The sequence below is a fragment of the Chroicocephalus ridibundus genome, chromosome 1 (genome assembly GCF_963924245.1).
Source record: "Chroicocephalus ridibundus chromosome 1, bChrRid1.1, whole genome shotgun sequence".
Taxonomy (NCBI): Eukaryota; Metazoa; Chordata; class Aves; order Charadriiformes; family Laridae; genus Chroicocephalus; species Chroicocephalus ridibundus.
The window spans coordinates 219310217-219335758 of record NC_086284.1 but is presented as its reverse complement, the minus strand read 5'-3'; the positions used below and the strand labels follow the sequence as shown (position 1 = coordinate 219335758).

At 46.4% G+C, this 25542-nt stretch overlaps 1 protein-coding gene across 5 annotated transcripts in view; it reads left to right on the top strand.

The window, feature by feature from the left end:
* The window catches only part of NRF1 (nuclear respiratory factor 1), a 74516-nt gene continuing 48974 nt past the window's right edge, over positions 1-25542 (top strand). For 2 of the 5 annotated variants that reach the window (XM_063323762.1, XM_063323766.1), the window contains exons 1-5: positions 1-143; positions 19110-19341; positions 21850-21964; positions 24209-24335; positions 24908-25048. In XM_063323762.1, coding sequence (XP_063179832.1) covers positions 19119-19341; positions 21850-21964; positions 24209-24335; positions 24908-25048 — 606 coding nt within the window. In that variant the 5' untranslated portion in view covers positions 1-143; positions 19110-19118. Of the gene's footprint in view, positions 144-14837; positions 15058-16465; positions 18986-19109; positions 19342-21849; positions 21965-24208; positions 24336-24907; positions 25049-25542 lie in introns of those variants that run through there. The other 3 variants (XM_063323765.1, XM_063323764.1, XM_063323763.1) reach the window with 3 other exon arrangements.

Here is a 25542-nt window from a genome sequence, read left to right as displayed (position 1 = left end):
TGCCGCCGCCGGTCCCCGCCTTTCCCGCTCGCCATTGCGGCGGCTCAGGGCGAGCCGCCCCGCGTCCCCGCTCGCCTCCCTCCCCGGCCGCCGCCCGGCAGAGGCTCCACGGCGCAGGCCCGCCGCAGCGCAGCCGCTCTGAGGTGAGTGTCCTACCGCGCAATCTCCCAGCTCCTCCAGCCCCGGCGCAGCCGCAGCAACGCGGGGGCCCCCGCCGGCCGACCAGGCACCCCCGGCTCCGGCGTCCGCGCCTCCCCTCAGCGCCGCCGCGGGGCCGCCTAGGCCGCGCTAGGCCCCGCCGGGGGTGGGGGTGGGGGCCCACCGGAGGAACGGGGGAAGGGGGGGGCGGCCGGCGGGGCGGCGGGGGCGGCGGCCGGGGGAGCCCGGGGGGCAGCGGGGCGGCGGCAGGGAGGGAAGGAAGGGGAGGGCGGGTGCGGGCCGGCCCCGGGCCCACGCGTCGGGCCCGGGCGGGTGTTGCGGGCTGCGGGAGCAGGTTGCGCCGGGCCCGCGCCGGGGAGGGGAGCTGGGTCGCGGCTGCAGCCATTTGCGGGGCTTTGCTCCTGTTTCCTTCTATTTTATTTCCCCCTTTATCTCCTCTCCCCCCCTCCTTTTTTTTCTCCTTTTATTTTTTCCCCCTCCTTTTATTTTTTCCCTCCTTTCCCTCCCCTTGCCTTTATCCCCCCCTTGTATTATTTTTTTCCTCCCCCCCTTTATTATTTCTCCCCCTCTTATTATTTTTCCTCCTCCCTCCTTTTATTGTTTTTTTTTTTCCTCTCCCTCTCCTTTTATTATTTTCCCCCCTTTTATTTTTTTCCTCCCTGCCCTTTTATTTATTTCCCCATCCCCCTTTTATTTTTCTGTTTTCTGATTATTTTTTCCTGGGCCAACGCTGCCCTTTTATACATTGAGTTTGGGAGCAGGGCTGCTGCTGGGAAGGCAGCGAGTTTAAATGCTGTTAATCATGCAAGTAGATTTCTACCACCACCACCCCCCCTCTTCTTTCTAATATGCCCAAAAGGGGGTATAAGTCGTGTCTCTTTGTTCTTGGGTTATACAACATCTGGCTCAGGAGAGACCTGTTTCATGACTGAGGTGCTCAGGATCTTGTTAGTGTAAATAATAATTACAGAGCAGAAATATTCGGCTCAAAAGTCTTCATACGTGTGGGGTTACTAAGTCTTAGCTTTCTTGCAGCTAGAGGTAGTTTCCATCGCGTGGGGAGATGTTTTCTATGTACCTCTTCAGAATTCAGATCTCTGCTTTATTTTCTTTTTGCCCCTCCACTTGAAGCATCTTCGTTATTTACAGAATTCAGGATTTTTATCTTAGGAAGGGCATTGCTGTTCTGGTTTTTGTCTCTAATGCGTTAGCCTTGCTGCTGTCCAGGCATGGTTTTAGACCTCTTCCCCTGTCCCGGACACCATGAGAGTATTTTTGGTGTTGTGGTGGCTGTGCGCAGTCGTTTTTGGTTTTGTTTTTTTTTTCAGAGTTTCGTTCGTGACATCATGGCAACTTGTGTTCATCCTTACTTTAGCAGCAGCTTTACCTTCTCTTCTTATTCATCTGCATCACAGTTGCTCGTTTTTAAAACCTGTTATATTGAAATTTTGATGCCCAAGTGTTGGGGAAATAGATGAGAAGGAAATTGTTCATCTTTTTAATTTAGATTTTCATGCCTATGGTAAAACTGGGAGCAAAAATTTTTTTTTCATTGAGGGGGAAAGAGGAACTACATGATGATGGTAACTGTGGAAAGGTCAGGATTATATTAACTCTTTTTTTAGTATTTTAATCTCGTCCATTGTGGATAAGTGTTGTAGTGTTTAATTAATCTCATATCCTCATGCAATTTTCTGTGTGTGTTTACTATTTTATAGAGTATTGCAGTTGGTTTTTTGTTATATTTTATTGTGTCGCAGTTGTTTTTCAGAAGTCTCACGTCATTTATATACAGGCTTTACGATGAATGTGGGCCCTTACACATGTGCCATAAATACAGTGAGCTGGGGAACCCTCTGCCTCGTCCAGTATGTGTTTTATGCAGTTTTTACAATTTCACGTGCCGCAATAGCATCTGCGCTGTACAAAGTGTGTGGCCTGATGTACGTTCACGTTATAGAGGTGGAATGAAGCACAGGTCTCGTAAAGTGGCATTTGTTGGCAGCCTGGATAGAGCCGGGTTTGCGTGTGCGTAGGCAATATGTTTTTGGGTGGGGAGCGGTGAAAGCGCTGCCTTTCTGTTGGATCGAAATCTTTCTGTGGACCCCATTAACTCACGGCGTTTCACTTTGTACCTGCTGGGCTGCACGGCTGCTCCTTTCGAGGTAACTTGGCCTGGCCGCGCTCTGTGTCACGAGCGTGTGAGTTATCCTGACACGAGTTTATGTGGTGGATGTGGACCGTGCCATCCCAACTGTGCTGCCCAGCGTGCTAGAACAAGAAATACCCTCCCTCAAGAAGCAAATAAACCATCCTGGCAAAAACCAGTTACACCAGCGAGAGAACTTAGCGTCTGCTGTGTTGGTTGGAGGTTGCCCTTTTCTATAGCTCCATCGGGAAAATGCGTGGCATAAACTTGTTCATAGAGGATTAAGCTACAGTGAGCAAAGGCCACTTTGCTCCTGAGCAAGGTTGGCCACGCAGGTGTTTTACACACTGTAATATTGCACTTCAGTTAATTGTCTCAACTTCCCTGGATGAAAGCCCCAGGACTGGTCGGCTGCACAGATGTCAGCTTTCAGACTGCAGGTATTTTGGCGTGAGGACTACTTGAAGTGTTGGAATTTCATAATTTTTCTGTCACTCAGGAGCCTGAATCATCTTTTTTTAGACCTCCATCAGCCAGTTTCACTTCTGGCAAGCTCAAGCCTGGAAGATTTCAGCCTCGTAAGTGAAAATAAAGAACCACAAATGACTGCAGGAGCCCAGGTTGGGAGCACTGGGGCCGCCTTTATTGTAAATCTCACTTCTAGGCTGCATCGTGTCAAACTTCTGCTGCCACGTGCGTGTACATGCTCTGGGAATATTTCCATTACTGCTTCCACCTGCTCTTCGTTTACCAGCTGAGGGAGATTTCCAGGCAGCTTCTCAGTCTCTTGAAAGCTTTGGGAATTATCATTTTTTGCCTTACCCTCCTCTGAGCTGGAAAAGTATCCTCTAGGAAGGAAGCAGAGTGCAGTGACTCTGCCGTGCTCCTGTATCCCTTTTATCAAGAAAATTTTAATACAGACTTTTATCCATAAGAATGTTGCGTGCTGTCAGTAGGAATCGGCTTGTGTTGATGATTTTTGGTGCAAGCAGTACTGTAAATTTGGCCTTGGACTTTGTTTTTCTTACTGCTGTTTCTGAAGGAGATCCATAGTGAAAAAATATAGTTAATATTTTTGTCTTACCAATTACCCAGTGCTTGAGTTATTTAATAAAATAATTTAAAATACACCCCTTGATCTTTTTAAATAAGTTGCACTGCATGGTGGGGATCTTACTTTTACTACGTAGTAGTTACAGTAGTAGAAAGATGGAAAATGGTGCTGAGGTGGCACTTGAAGCAGATACTTGTTGTGACTCATGCGGCTCTAATGAACTTCATTAGCTCTTTGATACATAGCCATTTGTTAAGCACGCTTGTCTAAAATTAGGACTGGCTACAGCCGATTGTAAATCAGAATTAAGGATAAAAGTTTCCACTTATTCCAGTTTAGTTTTCACGCCAGATTCTGAGCTTTCTTGCTGGTTATTGTGCTCTTCTGGATCTTTAGTAAGGCTTGTCCTGCTGGAAGTCTCACGAACCACTGAAGACTCCGTACGAAGGAGTCGAGTGGCACGTAGTCTCTAGCAGGATCTCTGGGCAATGCTTGTTTGCGTTTAAAGGTAGTCCGGCCTCTTGTGGTTTTGAATGCACTTACTTGTGCGAGGGTCGGTTTAATGGTTTCTCACCTTCCCACTGTTGAATGCAGATACACGCTCCTGCCCCGATCTGTCACTTGCTTTGGTGAGTGAATTTGTGTGTCAGCTATTGTGAGTCTCTTCATCTGCTCGTTTTGCCTGTGAATCTAGACCAGGTGAATGTGTCCTAGCAACCCCACTGTTTTTCAAGTATCGCAAACTATAAAATACTGAGCATTACTAGCATCTTCTCTTTTTTCCCACCAGAAGCTCTCAGCTGCTTTCCAACATAAAGGCTGTGCTGCTAGCAGTGGAGTGTGGAGAAAGGTTCGGAGGTCCAGAATTGTGCTGGCTCCCAGGGCTCTTTGTGCTGTGGGTGGCTAAACCTGGACCATCCAGGCACCATCCTGCTTTGGGGAGAATTCAGGGCTGTTCCATATCCACTGTAGCAATTGCAGTGGGGTTCAGTAGCTGCAGTGTTTTGCTGATTCTGGCCCTGTTGCCTTTGCTTTGTCCCAAAACCTGGTGGGGCTGACCCAGTTGCCAGGTAGATTGGGAAGGTTGGCTGGAGTCGTTCATCCCCGTGCAATGGCACCACTTGCTAGGAAACATCGAAGCCCGTTATCCTTTTGGGAATAGCACAGTTTATCGCTAGGAGCAGACCTTGTGTTCTCGGCAGGAGTGTTAGTAAGGGAGGAGCTGGGAGAGGACGGCCGAGTGATCAAGGTTGCACACCCACTTTGTTTTGGAGATCGCCTGATGCGTTTAGCCTTATGGCAAGGACTTCTGTCTGAGGCTGCTCTGGTTTTGTTGTGGATGAGTCGCCTGCCAAACTCCGAGAAGGAGTCCCTTCTATTGACGGATAGAAAATGGGGAGGTGGAGGCTATATTTGGTGGAGCATGTAGGAGAGTGATAGGCATCCTGATGCGCATTGACGTTTTGATGTCAATGAAATACCATGGTGTGGTTTTTTTTTTTTCCTCCTGTAGGAAAGATGTAGCTGTACAAAGACTCTTAGAACACTTTAGATGGAAGGTGTATTCCATCTGAGCATTGGTTCTGTAGGATTGTGAAGTCCAGCATCCCCTTTTCTTCCTGTTTTCCATCCTTTCTTAGAAACCATGCTGCTTTCGGTGGGTACCAGAGCCTATTTTTGTGCCAGAGGATGAAAGCAGGTGTCTCATCAGTATGGAGCATGGTGAGGTGCATTCTGCTCTCGGTGCTGGGCTCTGAGCCTCTGCCTCCTCGCTTGCATTATTTTTGTTGGGTGTTGATGATTTTCTGCCTCTGTGAGGCTGTGTGTAAGGCAGATGTGTGAATTATTTTATCTGTTTGCTCTGTGTGCTGTCTCTATTGCCTATAAATAATAAATGGATGGCTCAGATGCTGCAGACTGATAGCGACTTTGGAGGGTAACTCAACTTTTTCAGTTCTGTTACAAAAATTCATCTGACTTCCAGTACATAAGCAGAAAAACACGAAAGTACGCTTTCATTTATGGAGCATGCTTCTTGCTTGCAACCAGTGTGACCAAGAAATGCAATCCAAAAGAAACTGAGTCCCTCCCACTGTTTATTACATAACCATCTAATTAAAGTAATCAAATGGGGGATGACTTCGAGGCTTGGAAAACTTCCCCATAGTCTGGGTCAAAAATACTTGCAAGACCACACCCCCAGAGTCTCCAGGCTTTATTTACCTTGCAACATCCTCTGTAGAGGACTGGTGTGTAAATTAATTATTTTCCCCATAAGTTTATTTTTGGCATCGGCCATTAGTGTCTCCCGCTGCTGCTCCTGCAGCCGCTTTCTTGGGCACAAAGAAAATCCTTTTAACTCCTGATTTCCCTTTTGAAGGAGAAGGGACTTCAAATAGTGCTGCTCTCTTTCCTGCCTAGAAAGAGCTAGCTGATTCAGAGCTCTTCTCGTAGTTGCTTTGGGTTGCAAGTTGGGTTTTTTTCAGGCTTATGATTTCTGCAACATGGGTATTCATGGCAATTGGCAGGTAAATCAGTCAATTCGGTCTCTTGCTCGAGAAGGAAATGCTGTGATAGCTGTAATACTTAAACCCTCATAATGAGAAGCATATGGAGGTGGTGGTGGTGAAGAAATGTGAAGGACACCTAAGTACAAGATGTAGCAGCAAATAAAAATTGGTGGTCCATTTTCAGTGTACAATCATGTATCTTCCAATACACGGCTGTGCGTTGCAGGAACTCTGACAACTTTGAATTCCCGTGGGATTTGCACACCCTGCTGTGCATTCAAAGCAGGAGAAGCCCTGCTTGAGCGCTGACTTAAGATGGGTCAGGACTGGAAAACTGTGATGATCTCGGATGTTCTCCACGTGCGTGGGAAGTTTGAGGTTCTGGTGCAGTAGTGCTCCTGTAAGCCATACTGACCTGTGCCCCTTCTCAAACTAAGACAGAAAGAAGTAACTGTGCTTAATGAGAAGAGTATTAGTGGATGTACTCATGTGCGCGTGTGATTGTTATAACCCTGCTTCATCTTTTAACACGTGGTTTGGGTCTTGAAGTCTTAAGGTTTGCCTGTGTGGAAGACAGCCGAGTACTGAGCAGGACGCTTGGAGAGCACGGTGGCCTGCTTAACAGGCTCTTTGTCAATACTTGAGAGAAAAATGTTTGAACGAGCATTAAATCCAGCGTGCAGGTACTTAAGACTTAAATAACTCGCAGACAAATCTCTTTGATCTAGTTGAGCTGTAGACGCACTTTTTCTTCCCCCCCACCCAGAAGACACAAATCTTAATCCTGCACAATGCGCAGCTGCAAAGGTAACACACACTGGGTTTTCTCGCTTCGTTTACAGAGGTGACACTTTCCCTTTCCAGGGTCGTTGCTCATCAGTTTCCAGTGGTTTTGCTGGAGAGTTCTTCCTGCTCGTCCACAGTCTTTTGCGGGGCAGGCAAGCAGACGTGTTCCTGAACTGCAGGAAACTGTTGGGAAGGAACCCGTCCTTTCCTTTTTCCCAGTTCCAGGTGCTAAGAGGAGGAGGTATCCTATTTTTTACTGGCACTGAACCAAGCCTCGCTGTATTCTGTCACCTCAGACGCCCTAAAGGACACCACAGGGTAACCCGAGATGCCTGTTCTTGTGAGCCTGGAGGAGAATTCCCAAGTTCTTCCGTGTGTGAATGCAGATACCGTAGTTGATATCGGAGGCTGTCTGCAGACCTGTGAATGCACAACTCCTTCCTCTTAAACAGCTGTAGGAAAAAAAAAAAAAAAAACAACCCAAACTTAGGTAGAAAAGATCTTGAAAACAAATCCTATCGTAGTGTGTATTTTCCCTACAGGATTTAATTTTTTTTTTTTTTTAAGACAGAATGGTGTGGGTTCCTAATCTTTTTGTTTGCTCAGTATGTATTGCAGGATCAGAGGGTAAATTAATTGAAAGAGTAAGAATATTAAACGGCAAGAGGAGAGGTGTTTTGGGGGTTTTTTTTTGTGGTCTGGGACAACTTGTCACTGCATAGTCCATTGCCGGGGACCTTCTGTACACACAAGTTGCATACCTGTACCCTTCCTCATCTGGCTAAGGCGACACCACCCCTCCTAAAACCAGCTGCAGTCATACTGGTGTAACTCATCCTGGGTTTAGGATCAAGCAGACCGTATTAAGCATCTCCCTGAAGACTGCATCATTAACAGAACCATCAAGGAGGGGTGGGCCAGGCTTGCCATTTTAGGGTGGAAGTTAGATCATTAAATGTGGTTAGGGCTGTCTCGTCTGCCTTTATTTACCGTATGCAAATCCGGTTGAATAAAAGCAATGTGAGGACCAAGTCCTTGAGATGATCCGTCTAGCGAAGGTTGAAGACAGCAGACCTTGTCCAAGCTGGATGTTAGGGTTAATGTGATACTTCACACCTCCAAGTCTTGGTCTGGACGAGGCTGTGGAGTGTCACATCACCACCCTTTCGCTCGAATCCCTCGGTAAAACATGCTTCCTTTATGTTTTTCTGTGGTAGACCAGCATAACCACTAATCCTCTCTCTCGATAAAAGAGGATTAAAACTGGGAACATTTGCACCTTAATGCAGCCGGCCAGGGCTGCGCTCTGTCTTTTCGGCAGTAATCCTGTTGGGGCTCGGGCTGTGCCGTTGTGCGGTGCCAGGAATGCTGTCGGCGATCAGCAAGTAGCAGCTCTCTCGGCAGTTGCGCTTATTGGGTCAGTAATTCTTAAAAGACTGCTTTGCGTGTTAATTAAAAAATCTGTATCGACTAGAGATGACTAAACTCGCTTCACGCTGTTAAAATGACTTCTGGGCTATGCCCAGAAAGTAAAAATAATTTGAAATTGGGATTTCTGTGTGGTTCTTTAAATAAAATGAAAGAATGTGTAAGCTGACAAAGTATTACCTTTGAGAATGCCATTTATCATGTGTTACGTTTCCCAGACTCATGTCAGAACTACACATCCTGCAAAAGATTTTAGGGAAGAAGGTTCTGCCCCAGGTGTTACTGATAAGGGAGAGTCACCTCTGCGTATTGCACCCAAGATGTTTAACATGACACCCGCAGAGCCTGGGGGAAGCACAGGAATGCTAAATGAGAATTCTACCCCGTGGCTTGCGATTTTACGGTGTAGTTTGACTTCCAGTCTTGAATTACACTCGCTGGCCAACGTGGGCCGGGATGCGGTGGTGTGCCCTTCCCGTGGGCTTGCAAACACTGAACGTGTGCTAGCCTTTTTCTCGGTGTCTTCATGGGGAGGACTGATTCCACCATAGTACTCTTTTTTTTTTTTTTTTTTTTTTTTAAGTGAATTGCTTAAAATTCGGAAAAAAAAAAAAAAGTCTAAAAAAGTGGAGTCCTTCTGCACTTACATGCTGTGCATTCCCCGTGAACTACCATTGCTCTGGTTGAGGCAAGCAACTGAAGAGAAACTGCTTTGGCAACCAGTCCAGCCCAGTTCAGCTGCTGGGGTAATTTATAAGTGGTTTTTTTTCCTGGAGAGCTTCATGTTCTCTCCGATGTGCTCCTTCTGCTCCCTGCTGGCCCGGGCAGGAGGGAGACCAGGCGTCTGCTCCTGCTCGCCTTGGTGGAGCTCTACAGTGAAGTCCTCCCTGTGCTCACCATCGCTTTCGTGCCGAAACTTGACAAGAGTCTCCAAGTAGAAACCACCTCATCCTTAACGTTCGGCACATGGCCTCCTGCCGCTGTTTGGTGCTAAATACGTGAAGTTTAGCTTAGCTGCAAAAAAGATCCGTTGCAAATTGCGTCATATGTCATGAGATGAATGTCCTATCACATTGCCAAATGGTGGCTTTCAGCAGAAACTTCAGCAGCCAATAGGAGTTTGTATGCCTAATATGTTTGTGTAAAATCATATTTGTTTATTTTCCAGACTTCCTGCGTGTGAAGTTTTTCCTGCATTGTGATGTGTTTGCTCTTTTATGTGAGGTGCTGATAAAATGAGCACACTAATAGAAGGGGGGTTGGTTTTGTTTTCTAGAATCAATTTTATTTTAGGTCTTCTCATGCTGAGGCTGGTAGCGTAGGGAATTTTTTGCCATCCTAATTAATAGGATCATTATACTAATACTATGCCACAGGAGGACGCTGTGGAATGAGAGCTTGGTTCTGTAGTTCCTCTTAGTGCTTGAGTTACCGCGTCTCTGCTGACATCCGGCAACCATCCACGTGCCACTGTGAGACAGCGTGAAATAAGATGTTCGCTTCAATCTTGATAGGAGAGGTGTAAACTAGCGTGTCTTATCTTGCCTTTGTGCAGGGTATCAGTTGTTGCTGCTGACATGAAGCAGTGTCTGAAGTCCCGGAAAGCTAGTCCCATCTAAAACCTTGCACAGCTTCCAGAGCAACACAAGCTTCACCAGAAAAAAAAACCCCATTTTTTATTGGATTGAGGTGTAAACCTGCACATTCTCTGCATGAGTAAGGGAAGGCTTTTTCCACAGCCGTGGAAAAACAGGATTTGGGGATTTAAATGTGCATTTTAAGTGAGTTGTGGTTACAATAAAGATATTAATCGATCTTGTCCCTGAGGAATGGTGTTGTTTCTTTATCAAACCGACAGTGGGAGTTCCTTCTAGGCAGTTTTACACAAGGATGGTATCAAATTTATCCTGAAGGTGAATTAATGATATTTAATCAGTCAGAGATGGCAATGCAATGTGACAGGTGGACATGATGCAAAGAGCTAGATCTCTGCTATTGGGAGTCTGAAACCTCGTGCTAGGGACAACGTGAACATCCTCTTTCTGTTCTCCCCAAGGAGGAAAGACCAGCGGAAGGTCTGGATCTTGTTTGTTGGTACATAGCGCAGCTGAGTGGTGGGAGATGCGGGCTTTCCAGTGTGTTTTCAGTTGCTAGCTGCAGTCGCAGAATCCAGTGCAGTTGTAATTGGCTGGCGTAGACCTCAGATTTCTCAGGTTTTACCTGGAAGTGGTTTTTTTAACCAGCAGCATCAGGAAAGACTGTGAAAGAGCTCTGTGTCCGTGCAGGTCAGGCCTGGCTGGGAGGTGGACATCTCTGCATGAGATGTGGCGTCCAGGTGCCAGCCAGTGTTGGTCCTAGATAGAGGAGAAACAATCCCAAGCCAAGACTGGCCATCTCTCCGTTCAAGGTTGTCCTCTGTCCTCTCCTCAGCGGGAGGTTGGCAGCTCCTCTAATTCAGACTGTCTCAGGAACTATCAAAACCGGACCATTTTTGACTGTTTTAATTGGAGGGTAGGCACAGGTCTTGCAAGACTAATGAGGTTTGATGAACACCAGTGATTTCAGTCATGGATCTTCGTGAAAATCACGGTGGACGATTCCTTGGTTTGTGTTGCCGTTGTTTCTGAATGAGGTTAGTTCTTCATGGTTCATGTAACCATTGAAATCTGGCAGTTAGAAACCAGCTGTATCAGGATGTATGTACTTGCTTTAAAAAATGTGTAGAGGGCTTTGTGCCAGAATAGCAAAAAGCAGTACCGGACAATTTCAAAGGTATAATTACATCCAAACAGGATTTGATTTTATTAGTAAATGGCAAATGATTTATTTCTTGCTGGATCAGTTTTCACATACGAATTATTCCAGGCTGCCTTTGCAGGGAATTTGGAGTTTATCTAGACACACAGCCGGAAGTTTGAAATAGCTTTTTAAATAAAACATTCTTATGTACTAAGTGCATAGGAAGTGCTTTTTAATCTGATTGAATACATGAAGTATGAAACCTAGCTAAGTGAAACAAGTCCTTCACGTCATGTTGGCCCAGATCATCAAAGGTATTTTAGATTCCTCCTCGCGAGATGACACCAGTGCTGATGGTTGCTGTGGCAGGCGGGCAGATGAGCTGTTGCAGCTGCAAGCAGTTGGTAGGTCTTAAAATAAATCGGGGTGGTGTGGTCCACTGGGCTCAGCAGGGTGCATGTGTGAAGCCCCCCATGCCACTGCCAGCATCTTTACCATGTGTGCTGCGAAACTCTGCTCCTGCCTTGCTGCGACGGCCAAAGGATGGGGACAAGCACGAGGGTGACGCCGAGCGTCGTCACCACCTCCACGCAGCATCGTTGAAGAAGCAGCATTTAGCGAGTAAGCACCGTGGCTCCCCTGCAAGGTAGGGGCAGGGGAAGAATGAACTGAGCAGCAGATGGCTAAAACCTGATTTAGAGGCCCATTTTCCAGCAGAGGTGCTGGTCTACGTGTCTGAACACCACTGGAGAGCTGCAAGAAGGGGCTTAGCAGGCGGCGACTGATGGCTGCAGCAGCCACCCCGCAGCCCGCGGAGCTGCTGCACAAGGATTAACACACCCGGATCACAGGAGCCCCGTTGATTAACTCTCCGCAATCGCCTCCGAGAACAAAAGTGCCAGTGTGATGTCGGTTGTTTAATGCAAAGCAAACGACTTATTTACAGCGGAGGCTTGAATCCATTAAGGGCATATTAAACTCCAGATGCTTGTCAACTTTACAAAAAGAGTGGAAGAAAGGGAGGAGGTGTTGCACATTTTCTTGAAAAAAAACCTCAGCTTGCCAAACATGGAGCAGTGTTTCACTGAAGTTAAAGTCATGAGGAGGGTGACCAGCTTGAATGATGAAACAGAATATTTTTTTTCCTTTTTTTTTTCTTTCTTTTTACATTGCTCTCAAGACTGCTGTGTAGCGCCAAAGTACTACGTGCTGAGTTCCTGTGTGGAGTAGGACTGTCGATAAGGAATTGGTACTGACTACAGTGCGGGGATCAAACAGAAAATGGGCTGCCAAAGGGAAAAACAGGAGTGTTTCCATTCCTTTGAAACAAATCAGGAAATGAGGCAGAGGGATTATTCTTGAGAGGGGGTATGTAGAATGGGCCTTCTCGAATAAGTTCTCTAAATTACTTAATTAAAAAACAAATAAATAAAAAAAAAACCAGGAACATCTAATGTGCCCCAAGCCAACCAAGCAACCACGACATTGGCTGGTCTCTTCCTTTTTTCTCTCTGCTCACTTTAAAGAATGCTGAATACAAGGCATGGCTTTGGGGAAAACCCTCCTCTGCAAGAGAGGCCGCGAGGCTTCTTGGTGTTTCGGTGGGACCATCGCTAGCTAACAGGCTGGTCTGTACCTTTTGTACCTTTTCAAACAACCCATCTGTGCTCAGAAGAGCTGGGCCTCTGTGGACACCAGCCGAGACCTCTGCATGCACCTTTGTAGCTTTAGGTGTTGACTCCCCTCGTGTTTAGGGTAAAGAAGGATGAGGAGAGGTATGATGCAGGCTGGCTGGCTTTGGTCAGAAACGTGAGCTGATGTAAGCTTATTGCTCCTTCTTTCACTGTGGCTTCCCATGGCATCTGGTTTGTTCCTGTATAATCTAAATTTAAGATCTTTTCAGCAATTCAAGGCCAATTCTTTAGAGGACGCTAGGTGGGTCTTGTAATGCAGCCTTGGTCCTGAGTCTCATCGCTTGGTAGAGAAGAGGGTTGATGACCCGACCAGCCTGAAACAACTACAGGGATGATACTCGGAGCTGGAAAGGTTAATGTTTCTATTAAACTAATTGCTGACATTGATCACTTGGAAAGTGGATTCTGAAAAAGTATGTGTGTCCCTTAATCTGCCTTTCCTCCTGTGTAATTTCTAAATCTTTGCTTATATCACCGTGGAAGGCAGAGCTGCTGCTTCAGCTCGGGACGTCCATCAAAGAAGGTTAGTTCCCCTGCGCAGCAGTGCCCTGCAGCCGGCTGGGGTGGGATTTCATTCTTCCCAAAACCTTTGGTAAGGACAGCTCGTGCTATAGTGCACTGAGCAGGCTGCGTGAGAGTTGGCCTCTGTTTGCTATTGATGATTTGCTAATTCTTGCAGTTTAATTATAAAATGTCATACTCATTTTTATGTGGATGCTGTTGCAGAATACGGGTGAACTCTTCGCTTATGGTGTTCTACCCATAGTGGTAGATATATACCATACCCTTGATAGGACAATATGAAGCCTGAATTCTGACAGCTGGGATTATTTGCAAAGAAAATATAGAACTCTCTATTTGAGGAAGAAGCAAGTTTTGTAAAAAAGACAACCCGCTCTTTTTCGCAGTGATTTCGTGGGCTGTATGGTGTTGCCTTATGGAAGAGAGGTTTGCTCATCGAGTGAGCACTGAAATGCCCAAGCAGAAGGAAGGTCTGGTTGCAAAACTTGAACATGAGAACTTTATATTTGGTGTTTGGGATGTTGATGAGGCAGTTAGCTGTTCCCACCCCATTTCAGAATGGTAGAGTCGTAGAATCACAGGGTGTTTGGGTTGGAAGGGACTAAAGCCCATCCAGTGCCACCCCCTGCCCTGGGCAGGGACACCTCCCACCAGCCCAGGTTGCTCCAAGCCCCGTCCAACCTGGCCTTGAACCCCTCCAGGGATGGGGCAGCCACAGCTTCTCTGGGCAGCCTGGGCCAGGGGCTCGCCACCCTCACAGCAAAGAATTTCTTCCTTATGTCTGATCTAAATTTACCCTCTTTTTCATTCAGAACCTGTGCCCTTGTGTTCCCCGAGCTCCCTTTCGTGCAGTAGCTGCTTTCTTAGGAGGGGTCTAAGCACAGGTGGCAGGAGAGCACAGAGCAGGTCTCCATCAAAACATTCTGGGTCTCAGTCCTTCTTCTTCAGTATTCCTTCAGATAATCCATATTTTGCATCCTTTTAAAATTATTTAAACCGCCAAAGAAGTGAGACCCAACGATTCTTTTATTTTTTTGTTAATCCGAACAGGGTTTCAGATGAATTAGGCTTTGCGTTGGATGAGTTAGTAAAAATGGCCTCATGATTTGAAATGCCAGCAGATAAATGCTCATCTCTAAGTGACGACTGTCTCAGAGGGCAGCGTCTTGTGCTTCTACAGCCTGTGAAGTAAAACCGCTTCAGTGGTCTAAAGGATAAAAATAAGTCCAGGCCCTGCCCGTGTAAGAGAGTTTTTCCAGTCATGCTGGTGTACCTCATCATTTTTTCTGGTGTGGACATTTTATTTTTGGCTCAGTTTAAAGCACCCGTGAAGCAATGTTAAAGTAGATGGCAGTGGTAGAGGACAACTTCTACAGTAGGATAACCCACGTGGTTTTCTGTTGGTCGAGTTGTGTCTTTATATTCGCACCACAGATTACACTGAGCAGACGACACCTTCATTTTAATCCACGTGGGTTTAAATTTAACGTAGAATTTATGGGGTTTGTGTGCGGTTTCTGTTGTTTTGTGCTGGTTTGAATGGTACGGCTTCTGCTCTTTTAGCTTGCTTTGCTCCTCCTGCATCTGGTATTCTTCCAGCGATGGTGTCAACAGCCATTGATCATAGTTGACAGTACATCAAAGGAACCTCTGACACAGTCATGAAGCAACTGCACTGCGCGATGAGAGGGACTTTATCCTCATATTTTTTTTAAGCACTTTAAATGACTTTAAAATACTTCTGGCTGTCATCCAAGGCTTCTGGACTAAGCTACAACTACCAACTGTCTTTGCAGGCATCATCGTATCATTAGGGTTTCCTTGCACCTGAAACTGTTCTGGTTTCTGAAGGAAAACGGGAATAAACTTTCCTTTTCTGGAATGATGAATCTAAAATTAATCAGGAACGACTTTCCTTTCATCCCCTGTGCCTGAACCCCTGTTCAAATCCGAGTGCGGACCCTTCGGATGCGTAACAGAGATGATTTGTGGCTGGGGCAACAACAATGTCAACAGGTTGGTAATCACCAGTAGAAACTGCCAGTCAAGGTGTTTGCCCACAAAGCCTGACTTGTAGCAGGAATCCTTTGGGAACAATTTGAATATACAAATAACTACCCAAGGCTTCAACACTCGAAGATAAGGCTTCATCCCTTTCAGTGTATGATTCTGGAGACCTTTGGAAATTTCCTGGGAGGAAAACGTGCAGGTATGAAACTAGCGCAGAAGTTGGAAAAGTAGAAAACATGCATTGAATGAAGCTCTCAGGTTAAACTAGAATTAATCCAAGTTACCACTTGGAAATGAATTACGGGGGCTCGTGGTGTTATTGTGTGCACAGTTGGCCAGGCTGCGCCTTTTACTGAAGAGCTGTAGCAGTTTATTGCCTTTTTTCCAGCTTATACCTACTTTTACACAGACAGGAAAGCTTAAAAGTGAGGAAATCTAATAACGCCACCGAGGAAGCAAGTGCCCTTCCGACGTTGCAGCACGTACCTCGGACTCCTTTGGAAGGGAGGTGGAGAGAGGAAAGAGTTTGTAGTAGATTGATGGTTATTAGACCTTGTTTGAATCAAGTGGACTTCATCTTTAAATAAACACAATGACCTTGCTGTTGATTATCCCAGTCGTTGCTTATAGCTGTTTCCAAAAATGCCAAAATTCAACCAGGCGCCGTGCACTGAAGCAGGATGTGTGCCTGTGAAAACTAGACCAAATAGACGTGTCTTTAAATTTGCATAGTTGCCCATGAGGAATATTGATGTTGCATACCCAGCTGTCCACTTCCTGACTCAGAAATGCATAGTTTCAGCCTACTACCAATTTTATTTATTAAAAAAAGCATTTTTCTTAGCGACATTAGGTGTATACTGCCTCTTCATTCAAGCAGGTTTCCCTCCAAAGGAGACACGATCGGAAGCATTCGTGGTCTTGTAGTCTTGTCTCCTGATGAGCTGAAAGATTACTGTGCTTTGTCAGTTATATTGTGATCGTATTTTTCTGTAGACAAATGTATTTTTTAATTTTATTGGAAAATACTTGCAGTTGTATTTCTCCATGGAGAAAAGCAGCAATATACCCTTTCAGAAAAAGCATGGTGACTTGGGAAAGGCCTGGCTTGCTGAGCTGTTTCATTAAGGTTTTGCCTGAAATCTTTTTTTTTTTTCTTTTTTTTTACTCCCCATTTTTCTATGGCGATGGCAAAATAAGTTCCTTAGAAGGAGATGACGGCTGATTTTTTTTTTTTTTTTTTTTTTTCAGCCAGAAATTTTCAGTGTGCTTCAGTGTACCTCAGCATCTTAGTCCCTTCCTTACTGGCAGCATTTGAATCGCTGCTATTTTTGGATGGTTCTAATATTACAATCTGAGTTGTAAACAGGGTTGGACAACAGCAGCATCTAACTCTGGCAGCCTTTTAGGGAGGATTGTGAGTTTGAAGGTGATTTGGCTTTAGCCATAACCTCAGTATGTTCGTAACAGTCTCACAACAGCACTTCTGCTGTTCCGCAGGCTTGAGTTCCGCTGGCGCATGCCCGGATAGAAAACAGAAGTTTGAAAACTTCTGTTTGTGGCCCAGATTGAATTTAGTTTCCCATCCGTACCATTTATGACCTTTTAGGGGATCTCTTAGTGTTTCATGGATGGGAAGCTCATTTTCTTGGGGCAGTAATGTTAGTGGGAGTGTAAATATAGGAGATGTGCCTCTTCCCCAGCCTTCCCGGTACAGAGGGTGATTCTGATGCCATGGTCACCTTAGCATCTGGGCAGCTTCCAGTACTGGACTTGTACCCTGATACTTGTTTCTTTGTTTTAGCCACTAGACCATTCTTCCTTTCATCACGCACCAGCCAGCTACATAATTAAATATGTGACCAAGTCCTTCCTCCCATCTCAGTTGGGAGTACAGGTCCCTGGTTTAAACCAGACAGACTCTTCTAAACTGGGACCCTCAAACCACTGTCAAACCAGTATCACCTTAACGTTCAGAATATAGCTGTGCGTTAAAGCACTGTTGGTGTCTCATGGATGAAAATCCACTGCCTAAATAAAAAGTTCCCTTCTGCTTCTATCCCCCAGGAAGACGTCAAAGTTAACGGAGTTAGCTTTCATGCTCCACAATGAAGTTGGTGTTACGTGTGGAAGTTACAGTCTCTTAGTAGAAGCCGTTCATTTGATGTGATTAGTGTTAGAAGTTGTAGAGTGCTGGAGAGAAACCAGCCAGCCAGAGGTGGAAAATAAAGGCCTTCTGTAATCTGGACCCTTTTTTTGTGTTTTAGCTACAAACCCATGATGTCTATGTTAGAAGGCAGTTGCTGCGGCCTCCCTCTCTGGTCAGCAGCAGGAGGCTGGTACAACCCGAGGAGCTTGGCCTCCAAGGTCTGAATTATCAGTTAACCAGACGGAGTTCAGCAGGGCAAAAAGCTTTGGAGATTGGTTTTGGCTCTCTGGAAAGCTCAGTAAGGCTTTGGAAAGATGCACCTGGATTTCTTTGTATTAGTAAATGAGGAATCTTGCCAAAGTGGCTAAGTCAGATTTGGCTTCTCAGGCAGCCCAAGGCTGCTACGGCGACTGCAGAAGGAATGAATTCACTTTGCAAATGAATACGTGGAGCTAACTCATCCTAAACCCTAGGATGTGATGGTTGGGAAACTTGATCTGTTGAGGGAGAGGGTGGCTGTCTGACTGCCCGCAGCCCTTTCAGGGATAACACAATGTTTGCAAAAGTCTTGGCCAGCTGGGCAAGTCCAGATGAGGTGATGGATTGCAACCACCCTCTGTGTGGCCGAAGTAGGGCAAGACCAGCATGGTTTGGTTGTTGTAATGTATGCAGCGTTGTTTTCATGGTAGTGGGTGTTTTGTCTTCAGTACACAACAGACTTCTTTGGGTCCTTCCAAGTCTCCTTTCAATTATCTTGGTCCTGCTGCTACATTAGAAACTTACCTCATCCCCTGTTCAACAACACTGAAAGCTTTTGAAGGACAAAGCCGTGTGTGATGGAATGGTTTGTCTGAGTTCAGAGAGCAGTTACCCAGCCGTGTATTGGAGGCCACTCTGTGGCCTGTGTCTGTGCTCCCATCTGCCTCCTCCTGACAAGCTGAATAGGTTTCCATGAAGAGGGTGTCAGTCAAGAGCTTTAAATTCAACGGCTCTACTTATGGGGTCAGAATTTGTTGGGTATATTATTGTTCCCTACAGCTGATCATCTCTTTCCTTCTGCTGTTTGCCCTGAGGCTTTTGGGAAATCTCTTTTTGAGGGATTTGTTTTTGAGGGTTGATGTGCTAATTCTTCTAATGTAGATTGAAAATATTTTAAGGATGTGCTGTTCCTTTTCCTCAAATGTATGGTAGACGCACACTGAAAATATCTGCGTACTTCTTGTCTTGTTCCTTCTGCGCAGATTTATGTTCATGGTGTGTGGTCCAGTGCCCTGCTGACTATGTAAGCTGCTGCTTTGCTCAGTGGTTTACCACTAGATGCATTAAATAAATATGCTTTGTGTAATATTTGTGTTTGGATTGTAATGATTTTGCCTGCTTCCGGACTCTAAACAAGTAATGCAACAAAAGTGGTCTCCAGAACGCAATTTGCTGCCAGTAAACTTCTGTACTGGCATCCTCCTTTGTGTCCTGAGCCATTGAGGTTGGAGGAGAGAGATTGTGTGTTGCCCTTGAGCATCTTCCCTACGAGCTAGATGTTGAAGTAGCAAAAATAAGTTCCAGCTTTGGTCAGACCTCTGAATATGTAGTGGGTGAGGGGCACGTAATCTTGGGGCTACGAGGTCCTTAAAGGCCTTTCCTCCAGCAAAGATGACTGCCTCTGGGTGCCATGCCACGTTGTTTGAAAGTATGGATTTTCCAAAAGTCTTAAACTTCAAGTTTCTCTTCTGGCTCCTGGTGTAGTCGTTATTTCCCTCTCGTAGAAGACCACTGCCACTGGGAGAGGTAATCTCTGTTCCCTCTTGGTCACAGCCTGCTCACCTAGCTGGCTCAGAAACCTTTGGCTGTCCTGCCTTATGGTACGTCAATGTCAGTAACCCCTTCCTGTGGTTTTTGTCTCCTCTGACAGTAGCTATTGATGGAAGAACACGGGGTGACCCAAACAGAGCACATGGCCACCATCGAGGCCCACGCAGTGGCCCAGCAGGTGCAGCAGGTCCATGTGGCCACCTACACAGAGCACAGCATGCTGAGTGCGGACGAAGACTCGCCGTCTTCGCCGGAGGACACCTCCTACGATGACTCTGACATCCTCAACTCCACGGCTGCCGATGAGGTCACTGCCCACCTGGCTGCTGCAGGTAAAGTCAGCGGGCTGCTCAGTGTCGTTCACCTAACATTGCATTCGTGCAGAGGTTGCAAACAGCGCTTTGAGGGTGGTGGGGGATCTTGTCACCCCACGGGATGCTCTGAACGCTTCCTTATTGCCCTGACTTCAATAGCGCTTCTTTGCAAGGTCTGCTGGCTGCTTGACTCTTGCATCGTGTGTAATGTAGAGGTGCTGGGAATAAGAGACTGGTTTGTACAATAAAAATGGTCCCTGGTAAATGCTGCCTCAAATAACGAAACTAAAATACTGAATATGTCAAAGAGCAAGCTTATTTCAGGCCCATATAAACAACAGCAAAAATAACCCAGGAGTGCTACGCAAGCCTGCTTAGCCAGGGAGCTCACATGCTAAGCCTCTCCCAAGGAGATGTCACAAAGGGTCCCGGCATATCTGGACTGGGAAAGTATTTCAGAATCGCAGGCTCCTTCCAGTGAAGCCCCTCCCAAATGTCCTCCAGATTTGCCTTTTTTGTGCTTTAACCCCAGCCAGCAACTACGACCACGCAGCCATTCATTCTCACCCCCCTAGATAGGGTAGGAAGAAGACGGAGAAAAAAGAAAAAAAAGAACTCGTGGGTTGAGATAAAGACAGTTTAATGGAACAGTAATGGAAAAGAAAATAATAACAATGGTAAAAGAATATACAAAATAAATTATGCAGTACAATTGCTCACCACCTGATGATTGATTGCCCATCTCATCCCGAGCAGCGATCGCATATTCCTGTCCCCCCGACCAACCCTCTTTCATACACCGAGCATGATTGCTATGGTACAGAATATTCCTTTGGCCAGCTTGTCCTGTCTGTGCTCCCTCTCAAGCTCTGTGGGAAGCTGAAAAAGTCCTTGACTTAATATAAGCATTACTTAGCAACAACTAAAACAATATGTGTTATTGACATTATTCTCATACTAAATCCAAAACACTAGGAAGAAAATTAATTTTATCTCAGCTGAAACCAGGACAGCCTTGCAGCGCATCTGCCTCACTAGTAGGAAAATGCAGTGATAAATAAGCAGTCACAGGCTTGTCTGAGTCCTTATCAGACTTTATCTGAGGAATAAAGCTCTTGATGTGCTTGACTGAGCCTGTGAAGTTCCACCACTCCACTGAGCATCTCGTGCCCTTTGCCTATTAATTTTCCAACCTCAGCTCCTGCAGGATTTTTAATTACCCCCTTCCCTTCTAGCACACAAGCTTTTCAGTCCCAGGTGGTGGTTGCAGGAAGGGGGTCTGGTGGCTCTCGCCCGGTGCAGGGGCAGCCTGGTGCCCCTCCAGCCCCTGACCAGGTGGGCACCCTGGAGCTTGCGGATGTAGTTCGTGGCACGGGCCCGAGAGCCCAGCGTGGCCCTTCCTCGCTTCCCCAGAGCAAATGTTTTTCCAGCCCCCCAAAAGGCAGTGTTTTTATTATTGTTTTTCACAAGCACGGGATCGTTGGAGCACTGTGCAGCTGTGCTTACTGCGCTCAGCGTGGGTAGCACTTGAGTAATTCGTTACTGATTAACAAAACGTGGCTCTGTAGTGTCACCCAGAGCTCTGTCCGTTACTGTGTCCTGTCTCCCGGAGCAGCTGCCTAGAGAAAACATATCGTTGGATGCTACTTTTGTTATCATCTACCGGCTTCCACTGATCCAGTAGCTGCATCTTTGTTAAACACAAAAATACAGTGAGTTTTATGATCTTTCACCTCTGACATGTGGAGAAACTACACACAGAGCAGCTGAGTTCTGCTCAGGAATCAAAGGCAAGTCTTGAGCCTGCATTAGACCCGCAGGGCTTTTGGACTCGGACCCTGCACTCATTTCTGGAGATCACCGGTAGAAGTGCAATCCACTGCATGTTACTTGGTTCGCTTCTAATTAACTTAATGAAACTTCCCCTTACATAGACTCTGTGTCTAGAGTTTGATCACAAAAGCAATAGTGCTGCCCTGCCGTGGTCCCTGCTGTGCCTGAGGGGGCCATTCCAGGATGCTGCCGGTGATTCGGGATTTACAGTTTCTTCCCCATCAGAGCTGGTCGTTAATCCCTGGGGAAAGCCTTGATCCCCTGATGCTGTAGTTGAAGTGTCCGAGCAGGGTTCGTGGCATTGTATCCAGTCTCTTCTTCCCTGCCACCGCGATCTCCTTGATTACAGGCATGTGTTTAAAGTCTTGGCGTACTTGAGAGTTTTTCAGTACGTTTGGAAGATGAAATACACAGTTATGTGATTGCAAGGGAAACTCTGGACTGAAATATGTGACTTTCACCTGGGACTGAGCTGGGACTTGCCAGACTGGAGAATGGAGGCTTTTGATGCACCTCTCTGATGCTGGAGAGGAGGGAGCCCAGCTGCTGGGGAGCTCAGCGGGGAATTTGGGTCACCCTGCTCCATGAGCTGAGCCTTGGGACCCTTCCCTGAGGAGGGGACAATGGCAATGTCCTTTCTGGCCCGTTCCTGAGCTGTGTGTACTGATTCACCTTTTGTGATTTGATTTCCAGGCCCTGTGGGGATGGCAGCAGCTGCTGCCGTGGCAACGGGTAAAAAACGGAAGCGACCACACGTTTTTGAATCTAACCCGTCAATCCGCAAGAGGCAGCAGACGCGTTTGCTACGGTAAGGACTCCCGCCTGCACTCTGACACCCCACTCTGCATCCTCGATCTGTCTCCAGTGCTGTGCGTGGTGAGACCACGTGCTGTCCAGAAGTTGCCCAGCTTGGGGATTTTTTTGGGCATCTTTTATGGAACTCAAGAGCTGTGTTTTAGCTTGCAGAAATGGGTTAAATTGCAGCTCTTATCATCTTTAATGTGATATTGTGATCACCAGGACTGACACAACCGTTCTGGTGGCATCTACCATTCTGTTCTAACCCAAGCTGGTCACAGAATAAATCTGTCGTGGTAACATCGCCTTGCAAGGTATTCCTAGTGGGTTTAACAGCAGCTGGCCTGAGAATCTGGAGCTACAGCCCTATCCCAAATCTGCAGTGGCACAAAGGACTTATCTACCTAACGAAAAAAGACTTTTCTGCATTACGAAATGATCCTGTGAATAAATCTAGCGTGTGTGTACCTGAATTTCCTCTGCCAGCAGAGCCCGTTGTGTGAGCTCCGTGCTGAAGACTGACCCAGCCCGTAGTGCACAGTGCTGGGGGAGAATAATCGAGGAGAGATGCCTGCCAGAGCTGAAATACTTTCTTTGGCTTTAGAAATGTGCTCTGTAGACACCAAACTTCAGTAGCCCTTCAGGTGCTGCATTCCAGGTGCTCTGAGGCTGTCTGCCCGCCTGATGGCCACCTAGGAGCGCTGGTGCTGAAGTGTCTGCACAGGCGTTCCGCAAGCCTGGAGAGATCGCCTGCAGTTCCCTCCTCAGGAAACATTTGTAAATATTGGCTGGTGCTATTTAATAGGTTTTGTAACAAGGCAATTTTTGCTTTTTAAACTGTTTTGGATTTAACGGGTTTATCTCACAAGAGTTGGAGTATTTGTCAGCCCCTTACTTGCTGCCTTCCTCCTACGTGCACATTATTGCACTGAAGTAGCGATGGCCAGACTTTAATCTTTTCTCCTTCTCTCCTATTCTAACTCTTGTAAAGTTGATGAGAAATTAAGTTCGTTTTCTTATATTCTGCTTACTCATCTGCTGAGTTCCACAACACTCTTTGCACGTGATGATCAAACTGGAACGAAGTGGAGCAGGGTTAGCGTTAAATAATATTCCCTGGGAGAGGACTTGTAGTGTCATTCTGTTTTTCCCTTCCGTCCTAACTCTGCAAACCCAGCCATGTTTATTGCAACATTTCTGAAGAGCAAATTCTTTTCTCTCTTGAAATGTGAGCAATTTATTTTTAAATAAACTCCATATTTGAAGGAATTATTTCTTCTCCCTTTATGCAACGACTTTAATTTTACTTCATGCAAGTTACTGACAAAGTGCGTCGGTTTTTTTGCACTCTGATCAGTTTGATGTGTTTGTGCTTGATATTTTACACCCCTGTGAATCGAGTAGGAAGTTACAGTTTCTGATTCTGGGAGATCTCTGTGTAGCTGGTGGTGGGGTTGGTGCTTTTTTGGCAACGTGTCTGCTGCTAACAGCAGGTTCTGAAATGACCAGGGCAAATACTAAACTATCATCTCACAGAGCGTTCAGGTTATCTGGTGATAACTGCTACTGCTCTTTTGCTTTGTTCTGCCAACATTTCTGACACGTTTTCTTGCGTTGCTTAAAAGTGAGTAAGAGGCAGAAAGTAGATGATGGAACATTTTCTTCCTACGGAAAGATCATTCCAAAGGGACTTGCTGACGTGGCAGGTGTCTGAATACCTGGGTTTCCTCTGCTGAGCTGTTGCAATATTTCTGGTTCTTGCCTGTCGTGTAGCTGTCGGTTGACGGCGTACGTTCCTGGTTTGAGCAGGCCTTTGGCACTAGAGAATTGCAATGCACTGTTATGAGGCTGGATGTAAAATAACCTGTGTCTGCAGTCCCCTTTTGTTGAATCATTCAAGTTCTCTACCTTACAAGTTTACACCTAATACACTTACGTGGTGGCAGAGTGGATATGCAGACTCTTGCTGTCCTAGCTTTGCTGCTCTGGTGATTTCTCTACTTTTTACATGAATGAAAAAAGGAGAGAAGGGAGAATAATTGATATTTGAGCCGCTGGGCGACTGCAGGGAATGCAGCAGGCCTGCGGGAGCGGAGGAAGCGGTATACGTGGCTGATCCTGACCAGCTGGGGCTCCGTTTCTCACCTGCTTTACAAATGGGGAGCATTAACAAAGGGAGCTAACAATGCGAAGGGTTGTGTTTCTACTGGGCTTTCAGCTGATACTTATTCAGCGTTTTATATTTCCGTTTCAGGAAGCTTCGAGCCACACTGGATGAGTACACCACCAGAGTGGGGCAGCAGGCCATCGTTCTGTGCATCTCGCCCTCCAAACCCAATCCCGTCTTTAAAGTATTCGGTGCTGCACCCTTGGAGAATGTGGTAGGTGTCTTTAGGAAAAGCTATGTAATAAATTGCTCACCTTCTCTGCACGTGTCGTTCTGCTCAAGGCAGCCTTGCAAGCCTGGTAGGGATCTGAAGGTCATGTTTAAAACCCTGGAAATGGAACTGGAAGAGTGTAGGGACATGAGGGTAGCACTGAGGTCCTGTCCCCTGTATGAATGGGTTGCCTAGCACATCTCACCAGGGTTCAATATCCTGGATTAAAAAGCAGAGGGAGCAGGTAGGGGTGACGCGTTTGAACTCAGCTCAGCTGTCAGTACTTGCAGACCAGACAGTAAACGGAGCAGATCCCGACCATAAGTCTTGCTTCAGAACTTTTCTTTTAATCCCATAAATACTTCCACTTGCTAACGTTACTCAATGTTTCATCATCAGCTCTTCGATGTGGCCAGGTCTTCAGGGACAGTGGGTATTTTTTCTTGCCAGCTGTGGCGTTGTTTGCTCCTTCTGTTCTGCAGCACCTTGGGGAAGGTGGCTGGCCCTGCGTCCTTGCCCTCGCCTCTCCTGGTGGCTCCTTACCTTGTTTATCTGAGCTTAACGATTCCCCACAGGTACGCAAGTACAAGAGCATGATTCTGGAAGACCTGGAGTCCGCACTAGCAGAGCATGCTCCTGCGCCTCAGGAGGTTAACTCAGAGTTGCCGCCCCTCACCATCGATGGCATTCCCGTCTCGGTGGACAAGATGACCCAGGTAAGCAGCCAGAGATGGCAGAACCAGAGAGAGAGAGATATTGGGCATCTTGCAGTCACATCCTGTTCGTTTGCAGTGGAGTTTATGTCTACGTCTCCAGGGGATGCATTTGATGTTTTCTTTCCCGTGGGGCTGTAACAGCTCAGATAGTAGTTAGGTGTGACACTTTGTTATTGGTGCTTATTTTCTAGGTGATGCTGGTAAGGACTAGAGCTCAGGCTGCTGGGACTGTTCCCCTTTGAGCTGTTTTTGTCACCTCCCATAAACCAGGAACAGGGTAGCTATTTGTTCTCTACTTTGTAGTGATTTTTAGGCACCAAGGTCAGGAAGGTTGTTTGTGGAGTACTGTTTTGGCTTATCCTCCTTGGACATTTCTTGTATGCTCTAGTTTGCTCCCTCCTCTGTTTTCTGCTGTGGATTGGAGCAGAGGGGAGCTTGCCAATGGTTTAACTCCAGATCAGACCCTGAATGAGACAATTCTGAGGGAGCCAGGG